The following is a 22357-nucleotide window of genomic DNA, read 5'->3' as shown; positions in this document are numbered from 1 at the left end:
AGGAGCGAAGCGACGAGCGTGTTAGGTTAACTTATGAACTACCTACCGCACGAGCCAAGCGAGCGAAGCGAGCGAGTTGCGGCAGCGGCCGGCCTAAATATTCAAATAGGTAGTGAGGAGCGAAGCGACGAGCGTGTTAGGTTAACTCTTGAACAGTTCATTATGAAAAGTCACTGCCCGTTATCGATAAGACGTTTCAAAAATTTTACCAATATTTGAATAAGTAATTTATAAGCAGTTTAGGTAGCGAGGAGCGAAGCGACGAGCGTGTAAGGTTAACTTTTGAACTACCACACGAGCCATGCGAGCGAAGCGAGCGAGTCACGGTAGCGGCCGGCCTAAATATTCAAATAGGTAGCGAGGAGCGAAGCGACGAGCGTGTTAGGTTAACTTTTGAACTACCACACGAGCCATGCGAGCGAAGCGAGCGAGTCACGGTAGCGGCCGGCCTAAATATTCAAATAGGTAGCGAGGAGCGAAGCGACGAGCGTGTTAGGTTAACTCTTAAACAGTTTATTATAAAAAGTCACTGCCCGCTATCGATAAGACGTTTCAAAAATTTAACAATATTTGAATAAGTAATTTATAAGCAGTTTCGACTGACTGTAGAATCGCTGTTAGCAGATGTTACAAATGGAAAGGAAATTCGAATGCATTTTCAAATGACTGAAGATTTCTGCCCCGGGATCAGCCGAATTTGAAATTTATAAGCACTTCCGATTGACTGTGGAATCGCTGTTTGCAGATAATAGCAAATTGACGGGGAATTTTAATGCATTTTCAAATGACTGAAGATTTCTGCCCCGGGATCAGCCGCGAGCTGCTTGCAGCTCGCGCACCACGCACCCTCGAAGGTGGACAGCCCCCCGGAATAGAAAATTTTGAATGGGGAATTTATAAGCATTACCGACTGACTGTAGAATCGCTGTTAGGAGATGTAACAAATGGATAGGAAATTTGAATGCATTTTCAAATGACTGAAGATTTCTGCCCTGGGATGAGCCGCGAGCTGCTTGCAGCTCGCGCACCATGCACCCTCGAAGGTGAACCGCCCCCCGGAATAGAAAATATTTGAATTTGAAATTTATAAGCACTTCCGATTGACTGTGGAATCGCTGTTTGCAGATAATAGCAAATTGACGGGGAATTTTAATGCATTTTCAAATGACTGAAGATTTCTGTCCTGGGATGTTTCGCGGGCTGCTTGCAGCCCGCGCACTACGCTCCCTCGAAGGTGGACAGCCTCCCGGTGTCGAAAATACTTGAATGGGGAATTTATAAGCATTACCGACTGACTGTGGAATCGCTGTTAGCAGAAAATTACAAATGGACTGGGAATTCTAACACATTTTCTAATGACTGCCCTATTGCTTCAACCCAGGGGCAAAAGGGGCTCGCGGGCTGCTTGCAGCCCGCGCACAACGCACCAGCTAGTCTTATATATAAAAATGAATCGCAAAATGTGTTGGTAAGCGCATAACTCGAGAACGGGTGGACCGATTTCGATAATTATTTTTTTATTATATTCCTTGAAGTACGAGGATGGTTCTTATGTAGAGAAAACGTAAATATGTACCACGGGCGAAGCTGGGGCGGACGGCTAGTTTATTATAAATTCCAAGTTTAGGGCTGTAAAATCGGTCCATTTGTTACTATTGGCCGATTAAGAAGAGCTGGAACGTAAACACATTCACACATTGCACATGTGTAGTGTCTATGAAGACGCGCGCGGCGTGACGTCATACTGCATACGCATCATGAAAAGTCTGCCCATCTCTCTCGCGCGCAGATTAGCTTATGAGAGTGAAGGGGACAACAATTGTTTTTATTTTGCAATTGTTTATAAATACAGGGTGATGTAATTTAAACAAAGACGTTAGGTATTCCTAAGTACTACTAACTATATTCGACGAGATAACTAGGTACTTCGCGGCACGCGGATTAGAAATTTTGTTTTCTTTACCTAGGTTAAATGATGTAACAATTTTAATAAGTTTTGTAAACTAAATGTAAACGCAGTAAGTTAAAATTTTCATACATAGCTGAACATTACAGCTTTTATTATAATGTAGCCTTATCTCTTACGTGATAAGGTTTCGGTTATTAGTTATTGGGAGTGAGCGCATGTGTTATTTGTATCTATTGTTTATATCGTTATTTTGAATGTGACATGAAATTTAATTATTATTTGATAATTATTGAATGATTATCAATACTATATTACAATAAAATTGATTAGGTATGAGAATAAATAATTAAGTTCATCGATTGAGTTACCTACTTTTAAATTGTAATTTTACATATAATTTATGAGAGCTTTCATATTATCTACAACGCACCCATTTTATAATTCAAGTCTAGGTATGTACACTAGAATCGCATTTATTTTTGAACACAACTGTATAGTAAAATTGCATAAGTGTGAGTACTGTGAACATGCCAGCTTTCCTTAATCGACCAGTAAATACAATGTCTCACGGTGGAGAGCAGCGGGCGTGCGAGCGTGCACACGGCGGCGGGCTCGTAGCGCGGCGCGCGCGCCCGCAGCAGCGCCGCCAGCCGCGCGCCGCCCCGCCCCGCCACTTGCCCCGCCGCGCTCACCAGCCACTGCGTGCGCTGCAACTGGGGAGTGTGGACCGACACACGTCACCGCGTTAGCGAAACGATTTTAGATATAATTATTTTTGTCAGAAATTAACTACCTAGTATAATACACACGTTTAGTCACAACGTTAAATGTTTCATTCAAGAACGTGACGAGTTGTCCTTTAGTAAATTAGTCACTCAATTAAATGTCGCCATTCTATGAAGGTGCTAGTCATTCATTCAAATAGCAAATTCAACCACATGTTTGCGATTACGATATTATACAGGGTGTCCCAGAAGTCGACATCAAGCCGAAATTTTCTGAAAAGTAATGCCACACCAGTTATCAGAAAAATTGAAAAAAAAATTCAAGTCATGTATTTTTGAAGTTATGGATTTTTTTATTTAATTCCAGAAAATGTACACCATGTGACAGTTTTTTCATTCCTGTTGTTACAAATATTTACTTTTTGCCATTTTTTTTCTCTTACGTCATCCTGAATAGTGCTTTAAGTAACCTGTGATCCTAAACCCTGTGCCGATCACTCCAACTTGTAGGAAAATGTCATTTTATACCGTACCAAGTTTTCAAAATTAATTTTACGCACTACTTCAACTGATCGTCCTAAAAAAAAGTACTACTCCAATTTGGCAAGTAGCTTTAAAAGTTAGTGCATTTAATAAGGATTCTAACGTGGTATAACACTTACTCCATTATATCTTGGATCAGCCATAAAAATTTTTTTTGTTAAACAAAGTCTGTTTAGTCCTTTCCACATACCTATAAGATGATTTCTGTGACACATCGATTTTTGACACGTGTAGAGATGTCCTTTACTGAAATCGTATCAATTGTTTCCGATAATCGATAATATTTTACATGGAAATGAAATCGATTTGAATAAAGTACCAAAATTAGTTTTTTCGGCATTTTGCCAACAATTAACTAAGGAAACTTAGCAAACAACAGCAAAAAAAGTCAACAATAACAATTACTAACAATAACAGGATACCACGTAAAGTATCAATTATAAAAATGAAACTTGTATACAAGGCTGACGCTAGTGTCCGACCGAAACTGGTTTCCAGGCCGAAACCGAAACCGAAACCGAATGTTCGGCCGTGGCTTCAGTTTCGGCCGAAACTGAAACCAAAAACGAAACTCACGTGGTCAAGTGTACCCAAAGCGTTCCTAATGACCACAGCGTGGTTTAAATAAGATGGAGAGAGACATTCCATAAAGTTCGAGCGAGACAGATAGACTACTTATGACATACGGACGCAAATAAGTGTCCATATTTGTAACAACAGGAATGAAAAAACTGTCACATGGTGTACATTTTCTGGAATTAAATAAAAAAATCCATAACTTCAAAAATACATGACTTAAATTTTTTTTTCAATTTTTCTGATAACTGGTGTGGCGTTACTTGTCAGAAAATTTCGGCTTGACGTCGACTTCTGGGACACCCTGTATACATAACATGAATGAACCTCAGTGTCCATTCTATGAGCGGGCTCCACGAGCAGCAGCAGCATGGAGAGGTTGAAGAGAGTCGACACGCTCTGTTCCATTAAGTTCACCAGCCACTTCCAAAGCGATGTCCCTATTGACAATAATTATTAATGTTTCAATCCACGTCAATTTAATATTGCATATAATTTTTGTTGTTCATGACAACGACTACAGCTACTGGTAATCATTTTATACTAGGTATGTTATTTAGGCTGCAAGTACTTCATATGTACTTTTAGGGTCGTCCCTGCGTTTACAACCGTTTTATCATCATGGATTCATATTTTTAAGCTCATATACATGCAGCTAAAAGTTTATTCTTACCAACATTGTATTTGCCGAAGAGGTGTAAAAAGCAGACGGCGAGGTAGTAGGCTAGACTTGTGACGTGCAGGAAGAGGCGGAAGCTCTCCTCGGCGTTGAGTGAGTGCACGAGGCGGCAACACCGCACGTACGAGCGCGCAACGCCGCACCACTCGCTTTCGCTCTTACATTTGCCCGAATTTGCATCTAAATTACAAATTATTTTAAATCGAAACGCGCGTGATGTAGTAAATTCATCGAATTAATTCCATACAAGAGGTAATTTAGAGCCGTAATTTGGATTTTTATATGTGAACTAGGTTACGCGCGCGGCTTCGCCCGCGCACTTAAAGAAAAACCCGCATAGTTCCCATTCCCGTGGGAGTTCCGGTATTGCGTCATTTTCCCGGGATAAAAAGTAGCCTATGTCCTTTCTCAGGTATCAAAATATCTCCGTACCAAATTTTATGCAAATTGATTCAGTAGTTTAGGCGTGATTGAGTAACAGACAGACAGAGTTACTTTCGCATTTATAATATTAAAGTAAGTATGGATGCGTGTGTGCCTAACACACGTGTCAGAAGTGAAAGTTCTTTGACAAGATTCAAAGAAACCAAAATCGTCGCCTTACTCTGTGACGACTGTATTGCGTGATTTTACTCTTGACGCGACATTAGAAGTTTCACTTCAATAAATTGATTACATACTAAACACGGAGTAAAGTAGATCGAACAGTACTGTTATAAATGAGTCACCATTAGAGATCTTGCTGAGCGAGCCGATGGCATCTAAGCTGACGTTGATGTATTGGATGGGCACTACGTAGCGCGGCCTGGCGAGGCTCTTGTATGAGATCGCCGCAGATTCGGTAGCTGAAACTGTTTTTAAAAAACGATAAAGTAGGTAATGATGTCCGCTTAGTTTCTATTGCCAGTGTTTTAATGTTATCTACGAAATGAATGCAACGGTACCGGCTAGCAACTCCAGCCGCTTGTTGACGTCACGAAGCGCGCAGTTGATGAGCAGCGCCAGCAACACGAACTGCATCATCAGCAGGCAGCTGGCCGTGCGGAACAAGAACGCCAGCAGGGAGATAGAAAGCGTCCCTAGTTGGACACACCACTTTTAAACCTTGTACTCGGGTATTGTTTTTTCTGTACTGAACTTATCAACTAAATAAACTAGTAATATAAACATTTACCATACATATTGTGATCGAGTACATCTCGTAGCTAATAGTTAATAATAATCATAAATTAAAACTAAAAGAGAGATTTGGTCGATTTTTTTACTAGAATTTAGAAAGTAAAAAAATCGACCAACTACCTATTTAAATTTATTTATTTTTGTCATCACAAATGAACAATCAACACATTAAGTACCTAGTTACCTACATCCAATTTCAATAAAAAAAAAATCACATCTACATATAAGATAAACCAATGATAAACAATGAACGTGAACTTGAAATGAAAAAGGGTTAATCGTGATGAAAAATTAAAATCGAAAATTTACTAATGGACGTAACTAATATTATAAAGTACATATTTAATTATAGATGAGGTGAAAGGTTAAAATGAATTGATATACTTTGTGTGAAATGTGAGTGTTTGTGTGTGTGATGTGTGATAAATCTAAATATAAGTGATTTGTCTGTATGAGACATTTTGTTATACAATGGCCTGTGGTCTGTGAGCGTGTGGACTCACAGTGCAGGAAATAGAAGTGCGACGTGGCTATCAGCCCGACCAGCAGCACGATGGCCGGCACGATCAGCTGCAGCGTCCGATCCAATAAACAAGTTTCCATTTCTATTTTATTCAACTGCAAATATTTCGAGATTTCCAAATAAATAAAATGTCAGTTGGACATACTTACACGTACACATTTTCGTCAGCTCGATAATTAATCATTATTAATTAAATGTGATTAAATACCTAGGTACCTATATGAAATAAAAATAAATTAAAAATACAAAGAAATTTTACTGTGATATTGTGGTAAATTATTACCCACTACATAAAAGAAGACCTGTTTAACTTCCCGTAGAATATGCACAATGACCCGCGCGCGATCTTGGCCCCGCAGCGCGGCCGCCCCCAGCGCCAGCAGTTCGAGCAGCATGAGCGCCAGCCGCCCGCTCTGCCGGTACATCGCCGGCGACGGCGTGCCAGCTTGCGACAGCGTACACGCCAACGAGTACACCTCGTAGGCGAACGGGACACCTGCACATTGCACCCGTACAAATGTAGATGTGTAGCGGAAACGAATCAATGCATAAATTTAAAAAGTAGAATTACTGTACTGTAGGTTCTCTGTTTACAATCAATGTGTTGGGAACTCACTGACAGCCGCAAAGAAGAGTTTCCCGTAGCAGGCGAAGGCGCGCGAGGGCCGCATGCGGTCCCCGAGGTGCAGCGGCGCGGCGCCCAGCGCGCGCGACAGCCACAGCGCGCGCCGCATAGACCGCTCCAGGACCACGCGGTTGCTCATTGCCGCGATCTACTCTTATTATTATCTACCTTCTAATTATTGCAAATCCTTTTTATCCTTTTATCTACAATGCCGCTTTAAAAACACTAACATTTACTGTTTACCTTTATAGGAAATCTCATAATCGCAATAATAAGATTTTTTTAAAGAATCGAAAATAAACGATTACCTACGAGGCGAAAGGGCAACGAATAGAAGTAGTTCGATTGCCGTGACGGGGGTGGCCGAAAGCCGTTAGCCTACTGCTCGGCGAAAGACGCGGGTTCGAATTCCGCCTCTTGATCGATTTTTTTCTATGCTTAAAAAATTCTAATTCATTAACATATACATATAATATATATGTTACCATAACATATTGTACATACCTACCATGTATCCGTTGGTAGAGGGTATCGATTGAGCCTTCATAAAATACTGTAGAGGGTTATAATTATGTTTATCAGATACAGAAAGCTTTTAAGCTTCAATGCATTTAATATGTTACAGCTGAGTAAAGGTAATGGGTAAATTTGTGATTATCATACAGGAGTAGTAAAAATTCTTTAGAGCATTAAAATTCCAAACTGAGTTTAATTTTTTTATAAATAACAAATGAAGCACCTAACTATATTTTGTTGAAATAATACCTAGGCAGATTTGTGTGTTACACAAAGTTTAATGAAGAACTAGCTAGGCCCTGTATAAACGGTACGTTCATAATGATAATTCACAATAACGACGTGATGTTATCAGCGTCAGCAAACATCGTTAATTTATGTTTAGTGGTCGGTTTTATATATTAATGAGGCTTCACAAAGATGTATAGAATCTTAATATTTATTGACTCGATTTTGAAATAAGCCATAGGCGTGTTTTTAGTTGCTACTTGCTGTATTATTATATACAGCACAACAACAACAACACACAATAACAATATTCTTATATATTATAAACAACAACGATTGATTTTGTTTAAAACCAACTTATGATAAATTATCCTAATTCATGAAATGCTATGACCAAGCATAAAAATGTTTCAGTCCTGAATTCTGTCTGCTGCATTACATATCTAATGGGTAAAATAATTGACGAACTATCTCAAAACTTTTTCTCAAAGCGATTTTGTGTAAAGGCTACAAAGAATGTTGTAACGAATCCCAGAATCTGAAAGAATACGTTCTAATAAGTTTTCTTTATAGTAATGTAAAAAAATATAAAACATTAATAACTAGTTATTCATTTTATAATAACTCTTGTGTTGAGAGATCTGTCCAAGGTGCAAATTCCAAACGGAGAGAAGGTGGGCTCGTTGAGACAGCACAGATAGTTGAAAAGCTTCAGCTCGTTGGCGACTTCCACATCATCGTACCGTTCTCTTCTTGAAACATTTATTAAGACTTTTGTCATCCTTAGCTGTGAATCGCGAATTTTATATTTATTCACTGTACCTAGATTAATTATACATAATTCTAAAGTTAAGTATTAAATAAAACCAGCTTGTTAATTTGTTAATAAAAAAAATGATAGCTCAGTGGCGAGAACTTCGGACTGAAAATCGCTAAGTCGAATCGATAATGTGTGATTTTATAACCTAATTAATAAAACATTATATACAATATAGTTACATGCCTTTATTAATTACTAGCTTTCCACCCGCGGCATCGCCCGCGCAGTCAAAGAAAAACCCGCATAGTTCCCGTTCCCGTGGGATTTCCAGGATAAAACCTATCCTATGTCCTTTCTCGGGTATCAAAATATCTCTATACGTAATTTCATGCAAATTGGTTCAGTAGTTAAGGCGTGATTAAGTAACAGGCAGACAGACAGACAGAGTTACTTTCGCATTTATAATATTAAGTAGTATGGATTTAACTCACCTGATGATGAGTGCGATGGCACGGTTCTATCACTAGGATCGTTTTGATGGTCGTATTTAGTCCCCATATAAATTCAAGACATGATAATATCAATATCCAGCTCATATCTGTAACTTAAACATTTCAGAATATTACGTAAATAGGAACCTACTGAGGGCAAGCAGGAAGGAGAAAATAATAAAATACGAAACGAACGGAAAGTTACTACAGAATAGATAAATTGCGTTACTTTTGCCATTTTCGGGTTCAACCAGCACGTGCGCTGACAGCATGAGCCTCGTAATGGAGCCCACAAGAAGTAAAATGCTGATCACCGCTTCGCTAGCTGATATCTCTCTGATGATGTCGCATATCGACATGTAGGCTAGCGCTTGTTCCCTGACCTTTACGGCGCTTCTCGAGTGATCTATTTGATCTGACAACAAATAATATTGATTTAATCAATACGCATCCGGAAGGGATTATTCTGTAGACTGGATCTCCTCTTTATCTCACCTGTGCTCGGCCCGAGAACTGTAGAGACATTTAAGAAATTGTTTCTCAGTATCTTTGTCCACTTCACATTTGAAGTCTTCATTCCATCTTAAAATTTTAATTAATTTAAATATTTAAATAACGATGAATTTCCGCGGATCCGAACAAACAGCAACTAACTATGTTGTAGTTACTTACCGAACTGAATATTTTTTTTTAAATTTCGGTTGACTGCGCTACTCGCCGAGTGTATACGAGCCACCATAAATATATTTTGGAATGCGATCGAGTACGTGGTCAGCGTCATCGTGACTTGCATCAGTGTCATGTAGATGTTCCCTGAAAACAACCAAAACCTTCAATGCTAGAAGTAAAAAGACGTATTGAATTTATTAGAATACCTACTAGATTTCCGCCCGCGGCTTCGCCCGTGATTGCAAAGAGAAACCGCATAGGTTCCGTAAGTTCCGTTCCTGTAGGATTTCCGGGTTAAAAGTAGGTAGCCTATGTCACAGAATAATAACTAGTAGCTATACCAATGTCAAATTTCATTGAAATCGGTTCAAAAGTATTTGTGAGAAAGAGTAACAACCATCCTAGCATCCTAGCTCACAATCATTTGAAATAACAATAATCCCGACAAAGCCAAAGTTTGGTGGGGAGCGAGCATTAACAAATAAAGTTTTAAAAGTCCCCATCGATCCCATGTACTTACGCAACAAAAGTTATTCTTGGTCAAAGGTCACAATTTGTGGTTATTTTGATTTTTCTTGAAAACCGTAGCTAACTAAATTTTATAAAAGAAGACTTAAGACCAAAGTTCTAGATATTTTAATTCTCTAATCTCTACACAAATGGTCTTCATGATTTCTTTCCCAAGAGCTTACTATTCGTGAGATATCGCGATTTGAAGACACATATTCAAATCTAATAAAGTAATCAATAATTATTGATCCCTTAATATGGCTATTGGCTACACAAACCTGCAGTGCAACCGAATACAAGCGGGTATAATAAACTCATCATTTGTACGACGCCCACATATAAACATATAATAATTATCCATTTCCTCTCCTTCTTCTCCGAAGTCTTACTTCGTGGTGTGATCTGAAATGTTAACAAAAATATATTATCTATTGAGTCTATTGTGTCGCGACGAACTAGGTGCAAACATATTTTAGAAATTGGGGAATGTCAATAATTGCAGTAGATGAATTACTTTGACCAGGAGGTTCAAGCAGTGGACCCAGTGACGCATGCGGCACTGGCCGGACAGCAGCGCCGTATTGGTCAGCAGCACGTAGGAGCCGAAGCAAGTCAACTTTGTCGCGTATTTGTACATGTTGGTCGCCGGAGAGAAATACATTACGCGCATCCCCATCCAGCTTATTAAATCTAAATAGAACAATATACTTAATTGTAACTTTTTTATCGAACCCATAAAATGGGTACCTATGCATTTTTTTCAATTGATACAAATCAATTAGTTATCTTACTGTATAGTGGGAGCATAATGCAAAAGCTATAGAGCGTGAGGGCGCGCGCCGCAAGCGATGCGAGCGGCAGCGGGCACAGGCCGAGCACGCGGCACACGCGGCACGCCGCCCCCAGCGCGCCGTGCATGCCGCTCTGTGGCCCCGTTCGCGTCGCGGCCATTTACCTACTTTATTATATAAATAATAAAAGCACTATAATTAATTATTTGTCAATGAATTGATTGATTAAACAGATTCGGAAGGAACGTGACATTTCGGTCTAATTTACGGTGATGCTCTATTGCGGTTCTACAGCTACAGGCTACAGCGCATTATCACATTATGTTATGGCCGAAGTTTCAAATGAACTCGAAGGAAATTCACTGCAATTTGTAAACTTCAAAAGTCAGATTGTCGTCGCAAATCACTGGGATTTAGATTTGATATTTTAATCGTGAGTGCCCATAGAAGTACCTATATCTAATAAAACTGAAATAAAACGCATTTTAACTACTTGTGACGAGCTAGTAGATACGTGAAGCGTTTACTAGAAAGCCATTATTTTCATGTGCTTCGATTTACCTATTGATGTGAATTATGAATACACAATCATGATTGTATGTAAGTACCTTGTCATTATAGTGATATTTTACCTAAGGTCAGCTCACACTGAGACGAGTTGCGACTCACATAATATATAAAGCAATTTTATTTTATAATGAAATTGTTTCTGAGGGTGAGCACTGAGAAATATACTAGTTTATATAATTATATACAGGGTAGAAATTTTCCATGGACCTTGGGGGTTATAAAAAAATATCTACCTATAAAGTAATCAAGAAGATATAAATTTCTTATGTCTCAAAGTAATATACAAAAATGGTAATGGTAATGGTGGTAAATGTTAAAAATACTTATGTAATGACGATACGAAAGTGCTACATACGTAGTATATTATTATTAGTCTGTGGTGCTACTAAATACTTAGTAGTCTAATTGAATAAAAGAATGTTTGAGTTGAGTTAGGTACAGGGTGTCCCAAGAAGTATGTATATACTGAAGCCAGAAGCTAAAGGACCTAAAGGACGATCCGGATCACCCCCATGTACCTATGTTATACGATTTTTCGTATTTTCGGAGTTATGGCGATATTTTTTTTTATTTTCACCTATCGCTGAGTACGATTTGATTGATTTTTGTGTGTTCTAGGCTGAAAGATAGGCCAATTGACTTCAGTATGGTAAAATTTACTGTTGTTAGTTCGGCCCAAGATATATACAGTCACGACCACCGTCATCCAAATAGACTTCTTTACAATAAAACACCCAGGACCACTTTGTATACCAAAAATTGTCATGCTATGTGTATTCGTATATTCAATAAACTTCCCGAAACTATAAAAATGTTAAATAAAGGAACTAACTATATGAGTGGCTAAATAATAAAATTTTCTATAACCAATGTGTCGGACTATTTAAATTTGTGACATTGAATGATATTATGTTTAATTTTGACTAGGTAATGATTATATAATATAATGTTAGACCACAGAATACATAATAGTAGCTCCTCGCTACAGAACGGACACTCTCCGCCTCCCGCCAATAACTTACCTCACCCCGCACGATCAGCCTAAAAATGGTCCGCATTTTTCTACAAGGACGATACGCAACGAAGATTGACAACATTACCTAATCAAATTGACTTGAAGTAATTTTATTATTTTGGATTTGTGATTATCGCTTTTCGTAGAAAATGGTTAGATATTGTGCTGTTTACGGATGTATTTCAACAGAAAAACGCGATTTTTTTTACGCTAGTCACAAATGTGCAAACCATAAAGCGTTAACACACACATTTACAGTCTCTACAGTGTGACTGTCAAAACGTGGTCAAAACGATAATTTTGTATGGAGTGGCTAACCACACCCCGGACACTCCATACAAAATGTGATCTAAACCACTTGACGTAACTTTTGATTTAATATTTTTGTGGATGTCAGAACATGCTTAGCTGTCGAATACTATAAATTGCCGCTTTCCTTTGACTCGTCACTCGTGGCGCAATCCTACGGATCGTGCCTAGGGGCTCGGACGTTGTTTAAACGACGTTTGACCCAACTACCTTCACTTTGCTAATAGTCGTTGACTTGCTGCGATTTGTTAATCAATTAGGTAGCTATGCAGAATCGCAGTAGGTAAATTCTTATTAATTCTTATTATTTCTTATTATTCTTATTCTCATTATTTTTTGGCTAATGCTTGATTCGACACATTCTTTGTACTTACACATATTATGCAAATAAAGAAATTTATTTATTTTTCTATTTATCTTTGAAAGGAATAAAAATAAAAATAACTACGTTAAAAACAACCGACTTCAAAAACGGAAAAGTAAAAAATAAAAAAGATTTGATATTTGCAAAATTGAAAACCTCCTCCTTTTTTTTGAAATCGGTTAAAAAGAATTGAATGCCAAGAAAGATAAAATTTATTATTTATTTTCTATTCTTTATAAATTTATATATAACATAAAATTACTCAGTAGGTATGTAAGTATGTTCATAACTTCAAGCTACCCTGAAAATTCATTTTATTATTCAATCGAAAAATTTAAATCTAAATGTGGTAAGTGCAAAATTTTAATTTTACATGTTGATTAATTCAAACAAAGTAAAACCAATTACAACGTGTTAAATTACAAGAAAATATTATATTAAAATGGCCCCCTGTTGCTTAATGCAAGTGCGAAATCACCGGAAAAAGTATTGTGTTAAAACGTCTGAATGCCCTTCTATTATTTTTAATGGTTTCTTCTGCTACTCTCAATTTCCGGGTTATTATATCCCGCGACGCATAATATCCCACCAGCCAAATTATTATAAACCACCTTGTTTATTACAATAAGTATGTATGAGGTACCGTATTTAGGATTAAATAAAACAAACAATTATTGTCATAAGTAGTTACACAGTTTTATTTGATTACTCATGAAATAATAATTATTAGTCGAAAAATTACATAGAAGTGATATTGAAGGGCAAGGGATGGATATCCTGATTGCTGGTAGGCTGAAAATTGACTATCTTGAACTGCAACTCCACGAGTGCGTACGTCATCACAATGCTGAAAGTCTGAAATATAAAAATAATTGCAATCTCACGACTGAAAACGGGCCTCACATAGGACTGGCATTACATGTGTAAGTAACGGGCCAAGCGCAGAGTGCCGCGCTCTACTCGGCTTGAGATAGCCAGCAGCTGTTGCGCGCGCAGTATATACTGCGCGCGCAGGTACACAACTCACAGTGAGCAGCAGCGCGCGCGAGTAGTGCAGCATGCCGAACGGCGCGACGGGCGCGGCGTGCGCCAGCAGCTGTTGTGCGCCCAGCTCCAGCTCCTCGCACATCAGCTCACCGCAACCCGTCCACTGGTACATCACTTTGGCCATTATGCATTTTAGTTTCGTTTTCTGCGGGTCATATTTGGAACTATTACACACGGTGATTGATTTACGATATTTTCAAAATTCTTAGTCAAATGATCTGGTAGGTACTTAGTCACCTAAAATATGCCGAGAGTTTAAAAAAACTGGCCAAGTGAGAGTCGAAATATTGAGCAAAAAAATTCGAAAAAAACATGTTCGTCGTATGGAGACCCCCGTTAGTATTTACCTATTTTTTCTAATTTTTATTTTTTTTGTATTTGTATGTATATCGGCAACGGAAATACATTATTTGTGAAAATTTCATCTATCACGTTCTAGCTATCGCCACAGTATTACAAATTACAATATGTTTCCTACAGTACCTACGGCGACGAATGTACTTGTGCAGAGAAACGGAGAGGAACTGGCGGTGAGCCGCGTACTGCAAACACGCTTAGTTTGTGGCACCGAGCATTAAAGGACGACACAGTCGTATTTTTTTTGTAATAAATTTATTATACTTACATATTATATTATAATGTGTTATAATGGCACACACAAACTGTTCTGTGAATGAATGTAAATCTAGATTGAAATCACAGAAGAAAACAATATTTTAGATAGATTGTATTTGTATCTGTCTTATTTTAAAAGCTTTTCCAGAAACCATGTCATAATTCGAAATTGCCAATAACAGTAATGATAATAATATCATCACTGTACTACCAATGTACCTACATTGTACATGTCAATACTGTACTAGGTACCTATGGGCAATTTCGAATTTCTCTTAAATTTAAACTTTAATCATCATCAACATCATCATCATCATCATCATCAAGAAAACAGTGGCTAAGAAATAAGACTACGTAAATGTCGCTAGTGATACCTCATTGTTGATTTGATGAAATGATTCATAGAAGAGTATGGGTCTGAGCACCTGCAGCGTGATCCAGAATGTCTGGCGCGATATAACCCACACGTCAACATTCTTATATCCTGTAAAATAACATTGATACACACCATTCTGTACGCTTTAACGGGATGCAAACGCCATAAAGACCTGTGTCACTGCCTCTAGTGCTGCTCGCTAACAAGTATCTCTACATTATATAATATTTTCCCAGTAACTAGTTAATTGTCAGATTTCTGAGTTTTTTTATGATATAATAAAAATATTATGTTTATTTTTTATATTACCTATCTAACCACCATAAAAACAATGAATGGTTCTACTTACCATTCGCTATAAAATGCATTGCAATATAAGAGCTCATGTCTATCATGCTAAAGATGTTAAAAACGAATACAATGACACAGAAGAGACCCGTGTGGTTGTTCATCTGAGTGCTGACGTCACAAACGGTCAGGAAGCGTCGGTTCAGCTCCCGGAGACAGCGCTTGGCTTCCTCTTTGTTATCGTCCTCTAAAAAGTTATATCGTGATAAACTGATTATCAAATTGTACATACCTACCGTTTCATTAAAAGCAACACTAAAAACGAATTCCGTAGCCCAAACCGACCTGCATATATCAACCGCTGCAAATCTTTAGCTATTGCCTCTAAAGCTTTGTGAATCTCAAAATAAAGCATTACAACTTGAATCATCATCATCGTAAGCATTATGAACTTCATGTACCCAAAGCATTTCAACATTGTCACAACACCAGCTAGAAGTATTCATTTTAGAAAAAAAAATAGTGTTAAGCTTTGTTATTGCTTACATGCATAGTGGATTAACACTGAGAAGTAAGTTTCATTAAAATATAAGTTATAAAAACGAAAGTTTGTATGTTTGTTTGTTTGTTACTCCTGGACGCAAAAACTGCTGAACCGATTTTGATAAAATTTGGCACACATATACCCAATATGTGACTTGTATTACCATATAGGATAGTTTTTATCCCAAAATCCATGGGGCTACGCGGGCGATGGTGCGAGCGAAAGGCTAGTTTATTATCTACTAGGTTTCCGCCCGCGGCTTCGCCCGCGCAGTCAAAGAATAGCCCGCATAGTTCCCGTTCCCGTGGGATTTCCGGGATTGCGTCATTTTTATTGGATAAAAAGTAGCCTACTTATGTCCTTTCTCGGGTATCAAAATATCTCCATACCAAAGGAAAATGCCCATTTTTGGTTTTTCTCATACATCAAGATAACAATATTATGACAAAAAAATCTCGGCAATTTAGAGGCCTTCTTCCATCGGAAAATAATATATTTTGAACAGGGAATGTTTTGTAAAATCTAATAAGACATGTAATTGTTTAAATCCGTTACCATAGATTTAGTATCCATTACCCCTTACATCGGTAACCAAGCGGTAACTTTTATTACATTTACTATGGTAAATAGCTGTAGTGTGTTATATCGATTAGGTACCTATTGTTTTCATTGAATTACCAAAACAGCAATTAACATTAGGTAAATCACACTTTAAGGTGTTGTTTATACACTGTAGGTTGTTTTAAACATAGATAGTGAAGTAAAATACTTGATTCCATGCAAAAAATGTTGACAAAAAGAGTTGACAAAAAGGAAGGCGTTTTAGTTATTTGTATCGATCATCGATACAAATAACTTAAGCGATCATTGTTGAAAAAATGATTCAAACAACAACAACAACAATATGTTAACCGAATAAAACAATCTAGTTACGCATCCACCCCAACCCTCTGTATTAGGTTGAGCAATAGCTTTCCGCTGGCCTCAGCAAGACCACCGGAGAGTTCTTGCAATTTCATATGTCGTGGTCATATCGTAGATTTGATCATTTCATGATATGAGTGGCCATTTCACGAAATGGTCGCATATCGTGAAATGGCCAACATAGTTTGATCAGATCGTTAAATCGTCAACGTTTCACGATTTGGTCATCCACATTTGGCCAGATCGTATAAAATATAAAGAGTCCATATAATATTAAAAAATTTCAGAATAACTATATTCTAAAATTTTGTTTAATGTCATTTAAGTTAGTGCCGCGGCAGCGGCCGGCGAATGCCAGAAGCGAATCGTTTTTGCAATAGAAAACAATTAGGTTAGGTTAGGTTACACTTTGATAAACAACGCACGAGCCGAGCGAGCAAAGCGAGCGTGCCGCGGCAGCGGCCGGCGAGTGCCAGAAGCGGATCGCTTTTTAAAAAACAAACAATTATAATAATATAGTAGTAGTTTCTTAAATTATTTTATTTAAGTCGCATTTTTTCTTAAATACATATAAGATATCCACATTTTCCATAGTACTCGTACTTCTTCGTCGTAAATTCTTTGCTATGACTTTCTTCATAATATTGTTATTAAACGAATTATGAAGTTTTTAACTGCGAATAATTTAATTTTCGCCAGCGGCCGCCATCTTATCACTTAAACACAGAGCTTGCAGCGCCTCTACCAACGATTAATGTAACTATTTTACGATATGATCAAATAATTTTGGTCATTTCATGAAAAAACCGTGCGTTAATTGGCCATATCGTGAAACGATTTCTTATCATTGATCTGCCCAAACCACATCATGATGTGGCCAAACTAAATTGGCCATTTCACGATATGCGACCATTTCGTGAAATGGCCACTCATATCATGAAATGATCAAATCTACGATATGACCACGACACATATAAGCAGTCCAGTTATTGGAAAACATTTGTTTCGCAATATTGTATCGATGGTACCAAGTATGTAATTCTGAGCATTAACATTTGTGACTCCAAATCGTCCACTTGTTATAGTTAAGTAATTAAATAAGTTTAATTTTAATTTAATTTAATTTCTTTTTAAAAAAGTCAAATCGCTCCCGCAAAGTTTAACTGGCGCAGCCGGTAGGATAGCCATATAAGGTCTGCATGTCTAGAGGTCTTCAAAATTAGCCCTAGAACATTGCTATAAAGGCCGTGCTATCCTAAAAGAACCGAAAAATAAATTTGTTAAACGACCACGACGAGGACATGGGATCGACGATCGGTTGGTGAGTAAAACTTTTTGCCATCCTTTCTGATATATTCCTATATCCTTTTCACGAGAGAGAATTTTTGCCATCCTTTCTGATATATTCCTATATCCTTTTCACGAGAGTGTAATTTTGACTTTTAACAATTTTTTTTACTGTTATTTTGGGATTGAACGTCTCTCATTATAACGGATCTGGTTTTAATATGAAATTCTATTAAATCAGTAATTAATTAGTTATAACTTATACAATAAGAAGTATCGTATTTAATTCTAAGAATATTGTCTTGCATAAAACTCTGCACAGACTAATTAGCAATAGAGTGTAACTTAAATAAAAGTTTTACATAAGAAAGGTAAATGAATTTTTGCATAAAGAAATATTAATATTAATTGATTTAAATGATCTCAAAATTGATCATAATTCAATTAATAAATTTTATATTTTATATGTGATTCACTTTACTTCAAGTTTTAATTTTTATAGTACCTAACTAATTGATAACATATAATTTTTATTCTGCTATATTTTAATAATTTTTATTATATTGTTTTTTTAATTGATTTCTGTGTGTGTGTGATTTTAATAGTTCGAAATTATTGTAATTGGTTAAAGACTTCAGAACTTTAATAATTACTCTGTACTTATTTAACTTGGAACTTTTATTTTCTCTAGAGTCTTGTTAAATTGAAACCGTCTAAAGTTACCTTTAATTTTGTAATAGGATACAGAATATTCGATCATTATTAAAATCGAAGGTAAATTTATCGGTAGATACGGAAATTAAACGCGCGAAAATTGCGATTTATAATCATACAGCCCTGAACGTTTTCTTGTATAATTTTCCCGAAAGCATGGTGCGTATTGTAAGACTGAAATCACCTAGTACATTAGAACAGGCTTTAGAAATCGTTTTAGAAGAGGTTAATAATTTTCACGAGCAATACCAATCACGCAATCGTATCCATAATAATACAACGGTGCCGAAACAATCGCCTAACGTTACGGTGCCCCAATTTTTACAAAATAATCCTCAACAAAGATTTAATTTTGGGATACCAAATGTACCTCAAAATGCACAGCAGGCAAAATTTGGTTTTAAATTTACACCTCAACAACCATTTAATAATAACCCACAGTTCGGGTATAGGCCTTCATTCAATCAAAATCCACAATTTGGTTATAGGCCAACATTTAATCAAAACCCACAATTTGGTTATAGGCCTCCTCAAACTTATGGTATGACGCCACAGAATTTCGGTCAAAGACCTCCTCAAAATAACCACTTTGATTCTACTGACGTTTCCATGAGGACGGCACCCCCTCGACCACAAATTATAACTCAGCCAGGTTTTAGAGTGAACGAAACCGACTTACATAATGACAATTATATAATAAAACACCATCAAGGCAAAACGTGTCACCGCGGTATTAAAGAGACTCTAGCAAGTATACGTAGAAATTATTTTTGGCACAATATGCAGGAAACTATTTCAGCCCTTATTAATGCTTGTGTAACGTGTTCTAAAATGAAGTATAATCGTAATCCCTTTAAACCTATTTTACAATTAACTCAAACACAAGACGCGCCGTTCCAAGAAATATTTATTGATATTTTTCAGATAGAAGGAAATTATTACTTAACTATTATCGACGCATTTAGTAAGTTAGGTTCAGCCATTCCAATAGACAATAGATCAACGGCAGAAGTAGTGCGTGCACTCATGAAGTATTTTTCGTTTTTCGGCACCCCTAGAAAGATTAGTTCAGATCCTGGTAGTGAATTATTTTAACAACGAGCTAATGAAAGAATTTTTGAATTTACATAAAATTGAGCTTCATATCGGCTCACCTAATAATCCTAATTCAATGGGATTAATTGAGCGTTTACATTCGACCATTAGTGAAATTTATAGATGTGCGAAATATGAAGAGAAATGCACGGATGCAGCATCAGTAATGATGTATTCAATTATTGCCTATAATAGTTCAATTCATTCAGTTACGGGCTTAACCCCTTTTGAAGTAGTATTTGGTCACACGGATTCAGGTAGCTTATTTAACGCTGATTTCGAGCAGCATTATATACAGCAATTGGTTAAGGACCATGCAAAACGTTTAAAGGTTCTATATAAACATTTAGCAGAGAAAATGATCGAAACTAAGCAAACGGTAAAGGATAGGAGAGGTGGTGAAGATCCAATCAGTCTCCCATCAGGAAAAATTATATTTGCAAAAGACGTTAATAAGCGAAAAAGTAAGGATAAGCCGCGATTCCATAAAGCTAAGGTTCAAGGAACGTTATACCGATAGAGATTGGTAAAAGGAAGACTAAGGTCCCTATTATAAAATAAATGTAAAACGCCCTCCGCAGGTGGTGTTGGCTGATAGTGATGAGGTCCGCGCTGTCCCTTCGACTACAACCTCTTCAACATAACCCGGGAATTTATCCTGTGAAAGAAGGGCAAGCATATCTCCAAACAGACTATTGGACTATATTAAGGTTTTAAATTTCATCTATATATTATATAAAACTCAAAGGTGACTGATATAGTGATCTATCAACGCACAGCCCAAACCACTGGACGTATCGGGCTGAAATTTGGCATGCCGGTAGGTATCCCCTAAGAAAGGATTTGGATCAATTCTACCCCCAAGGGGATTAAATAAGGGATGAAAGTTTGTATGAAACTATGTCAATTTTATACCGATCGGGCTTAGAGTAAGTAAGGATTTTGTAAAATTCCACCTCTAAGGGGATAAAATATGTGATTAAAGTTTTGTAGTTTTGTAGGCCCTAAGTTTTTACATACGCTAAAAAAATGTACCAAAGCCGCAAAAAATATACCTAATTAATATTAATACTTCTTAACGCGAGCGAAGCCGCGGGTAAAAGCTAGTTTAATATATATTTAGGTTTTCTTGAAATCCGTCTCAGGAAGATTTCTGGTGCCTGCCTAGACTAGCCGATGAACAGATAAACTTTGTCTGAAAGCATAAGCTTTACGCATAGATTAAATATCTTAAACGAAAAATAACCTTACGGACGATAAAATACTACCTACCTATATCACACATAAACCTAACTAAATTTGATTTTGAGGTTATTTCACATTTTTGTCAATATCTTGAAAACCCCTGTTATTATCACAAAAAATTAATTGGTAAAAATCTTTTGAATATCGAAGAACCCTCCAAAACCACTCTGGCATTCTCCTTTTATGAAAATTGGCTCAGTAGTTTAGGCGTGATTGAGTAACAGACAGACAGACAGAGTTACTTTCGCATTTATAATATTAGTATGGATTAAGTAATTAAGTAAATTAAGTAATTAAGTATATTTATTAGTATTAAGTATGGATATGTACATAAGTAGGTATTATAAGCGAAAAAAGCTCGAAAACTTTCTAAGTTAATATTAACTAATTAATTTTAGGTATGTTTTTCATAATATTTCAATATACCTTTAAAAATATTATGAAAGTACATAAGCTAAGCAAAGATGACGTTAAGAAATTGTAAAATTAGAGTACTTATACCTATTTAGTCTATACTAATTCTAATTTAACTGAGCTGTAGGCTATAATTACTGCAAAGTAAAATTATATTTACACCTAGAGTCTAGTCTATACATATAATATTATTATAATACTCACGTTGATTGTATGTTAATTCATTGCATATATCCCACACTTGCATACAACAATATCCAGTGACGATAATTATTAACAAAACTGAACGCTTTCTCTCCCTTGCTACATTTTCATTGGTATTTATCTGGTAAATTACAATTATAGACTTAGATAATTTTTGAAACAAAAAAAAATCGCAGTTGGATGAAACCCATTAGAAAAGGAGGGGAATATGATGAAAATAAAAGGAAAAATAAATTACGGTCAATCCAAGTTCGGGAAGTGGGAGGGGGGAGCTTTTAGGAGAAAAAAATGGTTTCTCTCGATTTCCGACAAAACTACAAGTCCTATGGAAAAAAGTTCAATGGCAAAGTGGTAGGTAATAAAAAGATCTACAACTTTTATATTTACAATTTTTTCACATAACCTCAAAATTTAGGTGAAAAATTCAAAAAACCAAGTTTTTGGTTTTTTATTTACTTCAAAAATTTTTTCTTTCTACGAAATTTGGTGGAAACTTACTTTATTATGTCCCAAATACACTGTAATTTATTTGATTGAAAATATTTATTTTTTCGCCTTATTTTGAATTAATACCAAAAAAACAACCTAATTTTCAATCAAAAAGTCACCCGTCAAAATATCA

The 22357-nt window shown here is 36.6% G+C and overlaps 2 protein-coding genes across 2 annotated transcripts; both read right to left on the bottom strand.

Annotated features, from left to right (window-relative positions):
- Positions 1 to 1652: 1652 nt before the first annotated feature.
- LOC123700378 lies at positions 1653 to 6898 on the bottom strand. The gene is made up of 9 exons (XM_045647579.1): positions 6751 to 6898; positions 6470 to 6630; positions 6115 to 6229; positions 5377 to 5511; positions 5161 to 5283; positions 4427 to 4612; positions 4081 to 4193; positions 2479 to 2622; positions 1653 to 1673 (listed from the first exon to the last, which is right to left on the bottom strand). Exons 1-9 carry the CDS (start codon positions 6896 to 6898, stop codon positions 1653 to 1655), a joined length of 1146 nt encoding a protein of 381 aa, XP_045503535.1.
- Positions 6899 to 7894: 996 nt separating this feature from the next.
- On the bottom strand, positions 7895 to 9535 carry LOC123700377. The gene is made up of 5 exons (XM_045647578.1): positions 9427 to 9535; positions 8984 to 9169; positions 8755 to 8861; positions 8129 to 8290; positions 7895 to 8041 (listed from the first exon to the last, which is right to left on the bottom strand). Exons 1-5 carry the CDS (start codon positions 9533 to 9535, stop codon positions 7976 to 7978), a joined length of 630 nt encoding a protein of 209 aa, XP_045503534.1. The 3' UTR covers positions 7895 to 7975.
- Between the last annotated feature and the right edge of the window lie 12822 nt (positions 9536 to 22357).

The sequence above is a fragment of the Colias croceus genome, chromosome 19 (assembly GCF_905220415.1).
Source record: "Colias croceus chromosome 19, ilColCroc2.1".
Classification (NCBI taxonomy): Eukaryota; Metazoa; Arthropoda; class Insecta; order Lepidoptera; family Pieridae; genus Colias; species Colias croceus.
Note: the sequence above shows the minus strand (reverse complement) of the source record. Positions and strands in the feature narration are given on the sequence as shown.

Excerpts from the sequence above, each read along its gene's own strand:
- LOC123700378 (XM_045647579.1), bottom strand. The coding sequence starts at position 6,898 with ATGAGCAACCGCGTGGTCCTGGAGCGGTCTATGCGGCGCGCGCTGTGG. Across the intron at positions 5,284-5,376 it reads GCGGCTGGAGTTGCTAGCCG|TTTCAGCTACCGAATCTGCG; the intron begins GTACCGTTGCAT and ends TTTTAAAAACAG. Across the intron at positions 4,194-4,426 it reads CTTCGGCAAATACAATGTTG|GGACATCGCTTTGGAAGTGG; the intron begins GTAAGAATAAAC and ends TATTGTCAATAG.
- LOC123700377 (XM_045647578.1), bottom strand. The coding sequence starts at position 9,535 with ATGACGCTGACCACGTACTCGATCGCATTCCAAAATATATTTATGGTG. Across the intron at positions 8,862-8,983 it reads TGAACCCGAAAATGGCAAAA|ATATGAGCTGGATATTGATA; the intron begins GTAACGCAATTT and ends TTTAAGTTACAG. Across the intron at positions 8,291-8,754 it reads GCCATCGCACTCATCATCAG|CTAAGGATGACAAAAGTCTT; the intron begins GTGAGTTAAATC and ends CGCGATTCACAG.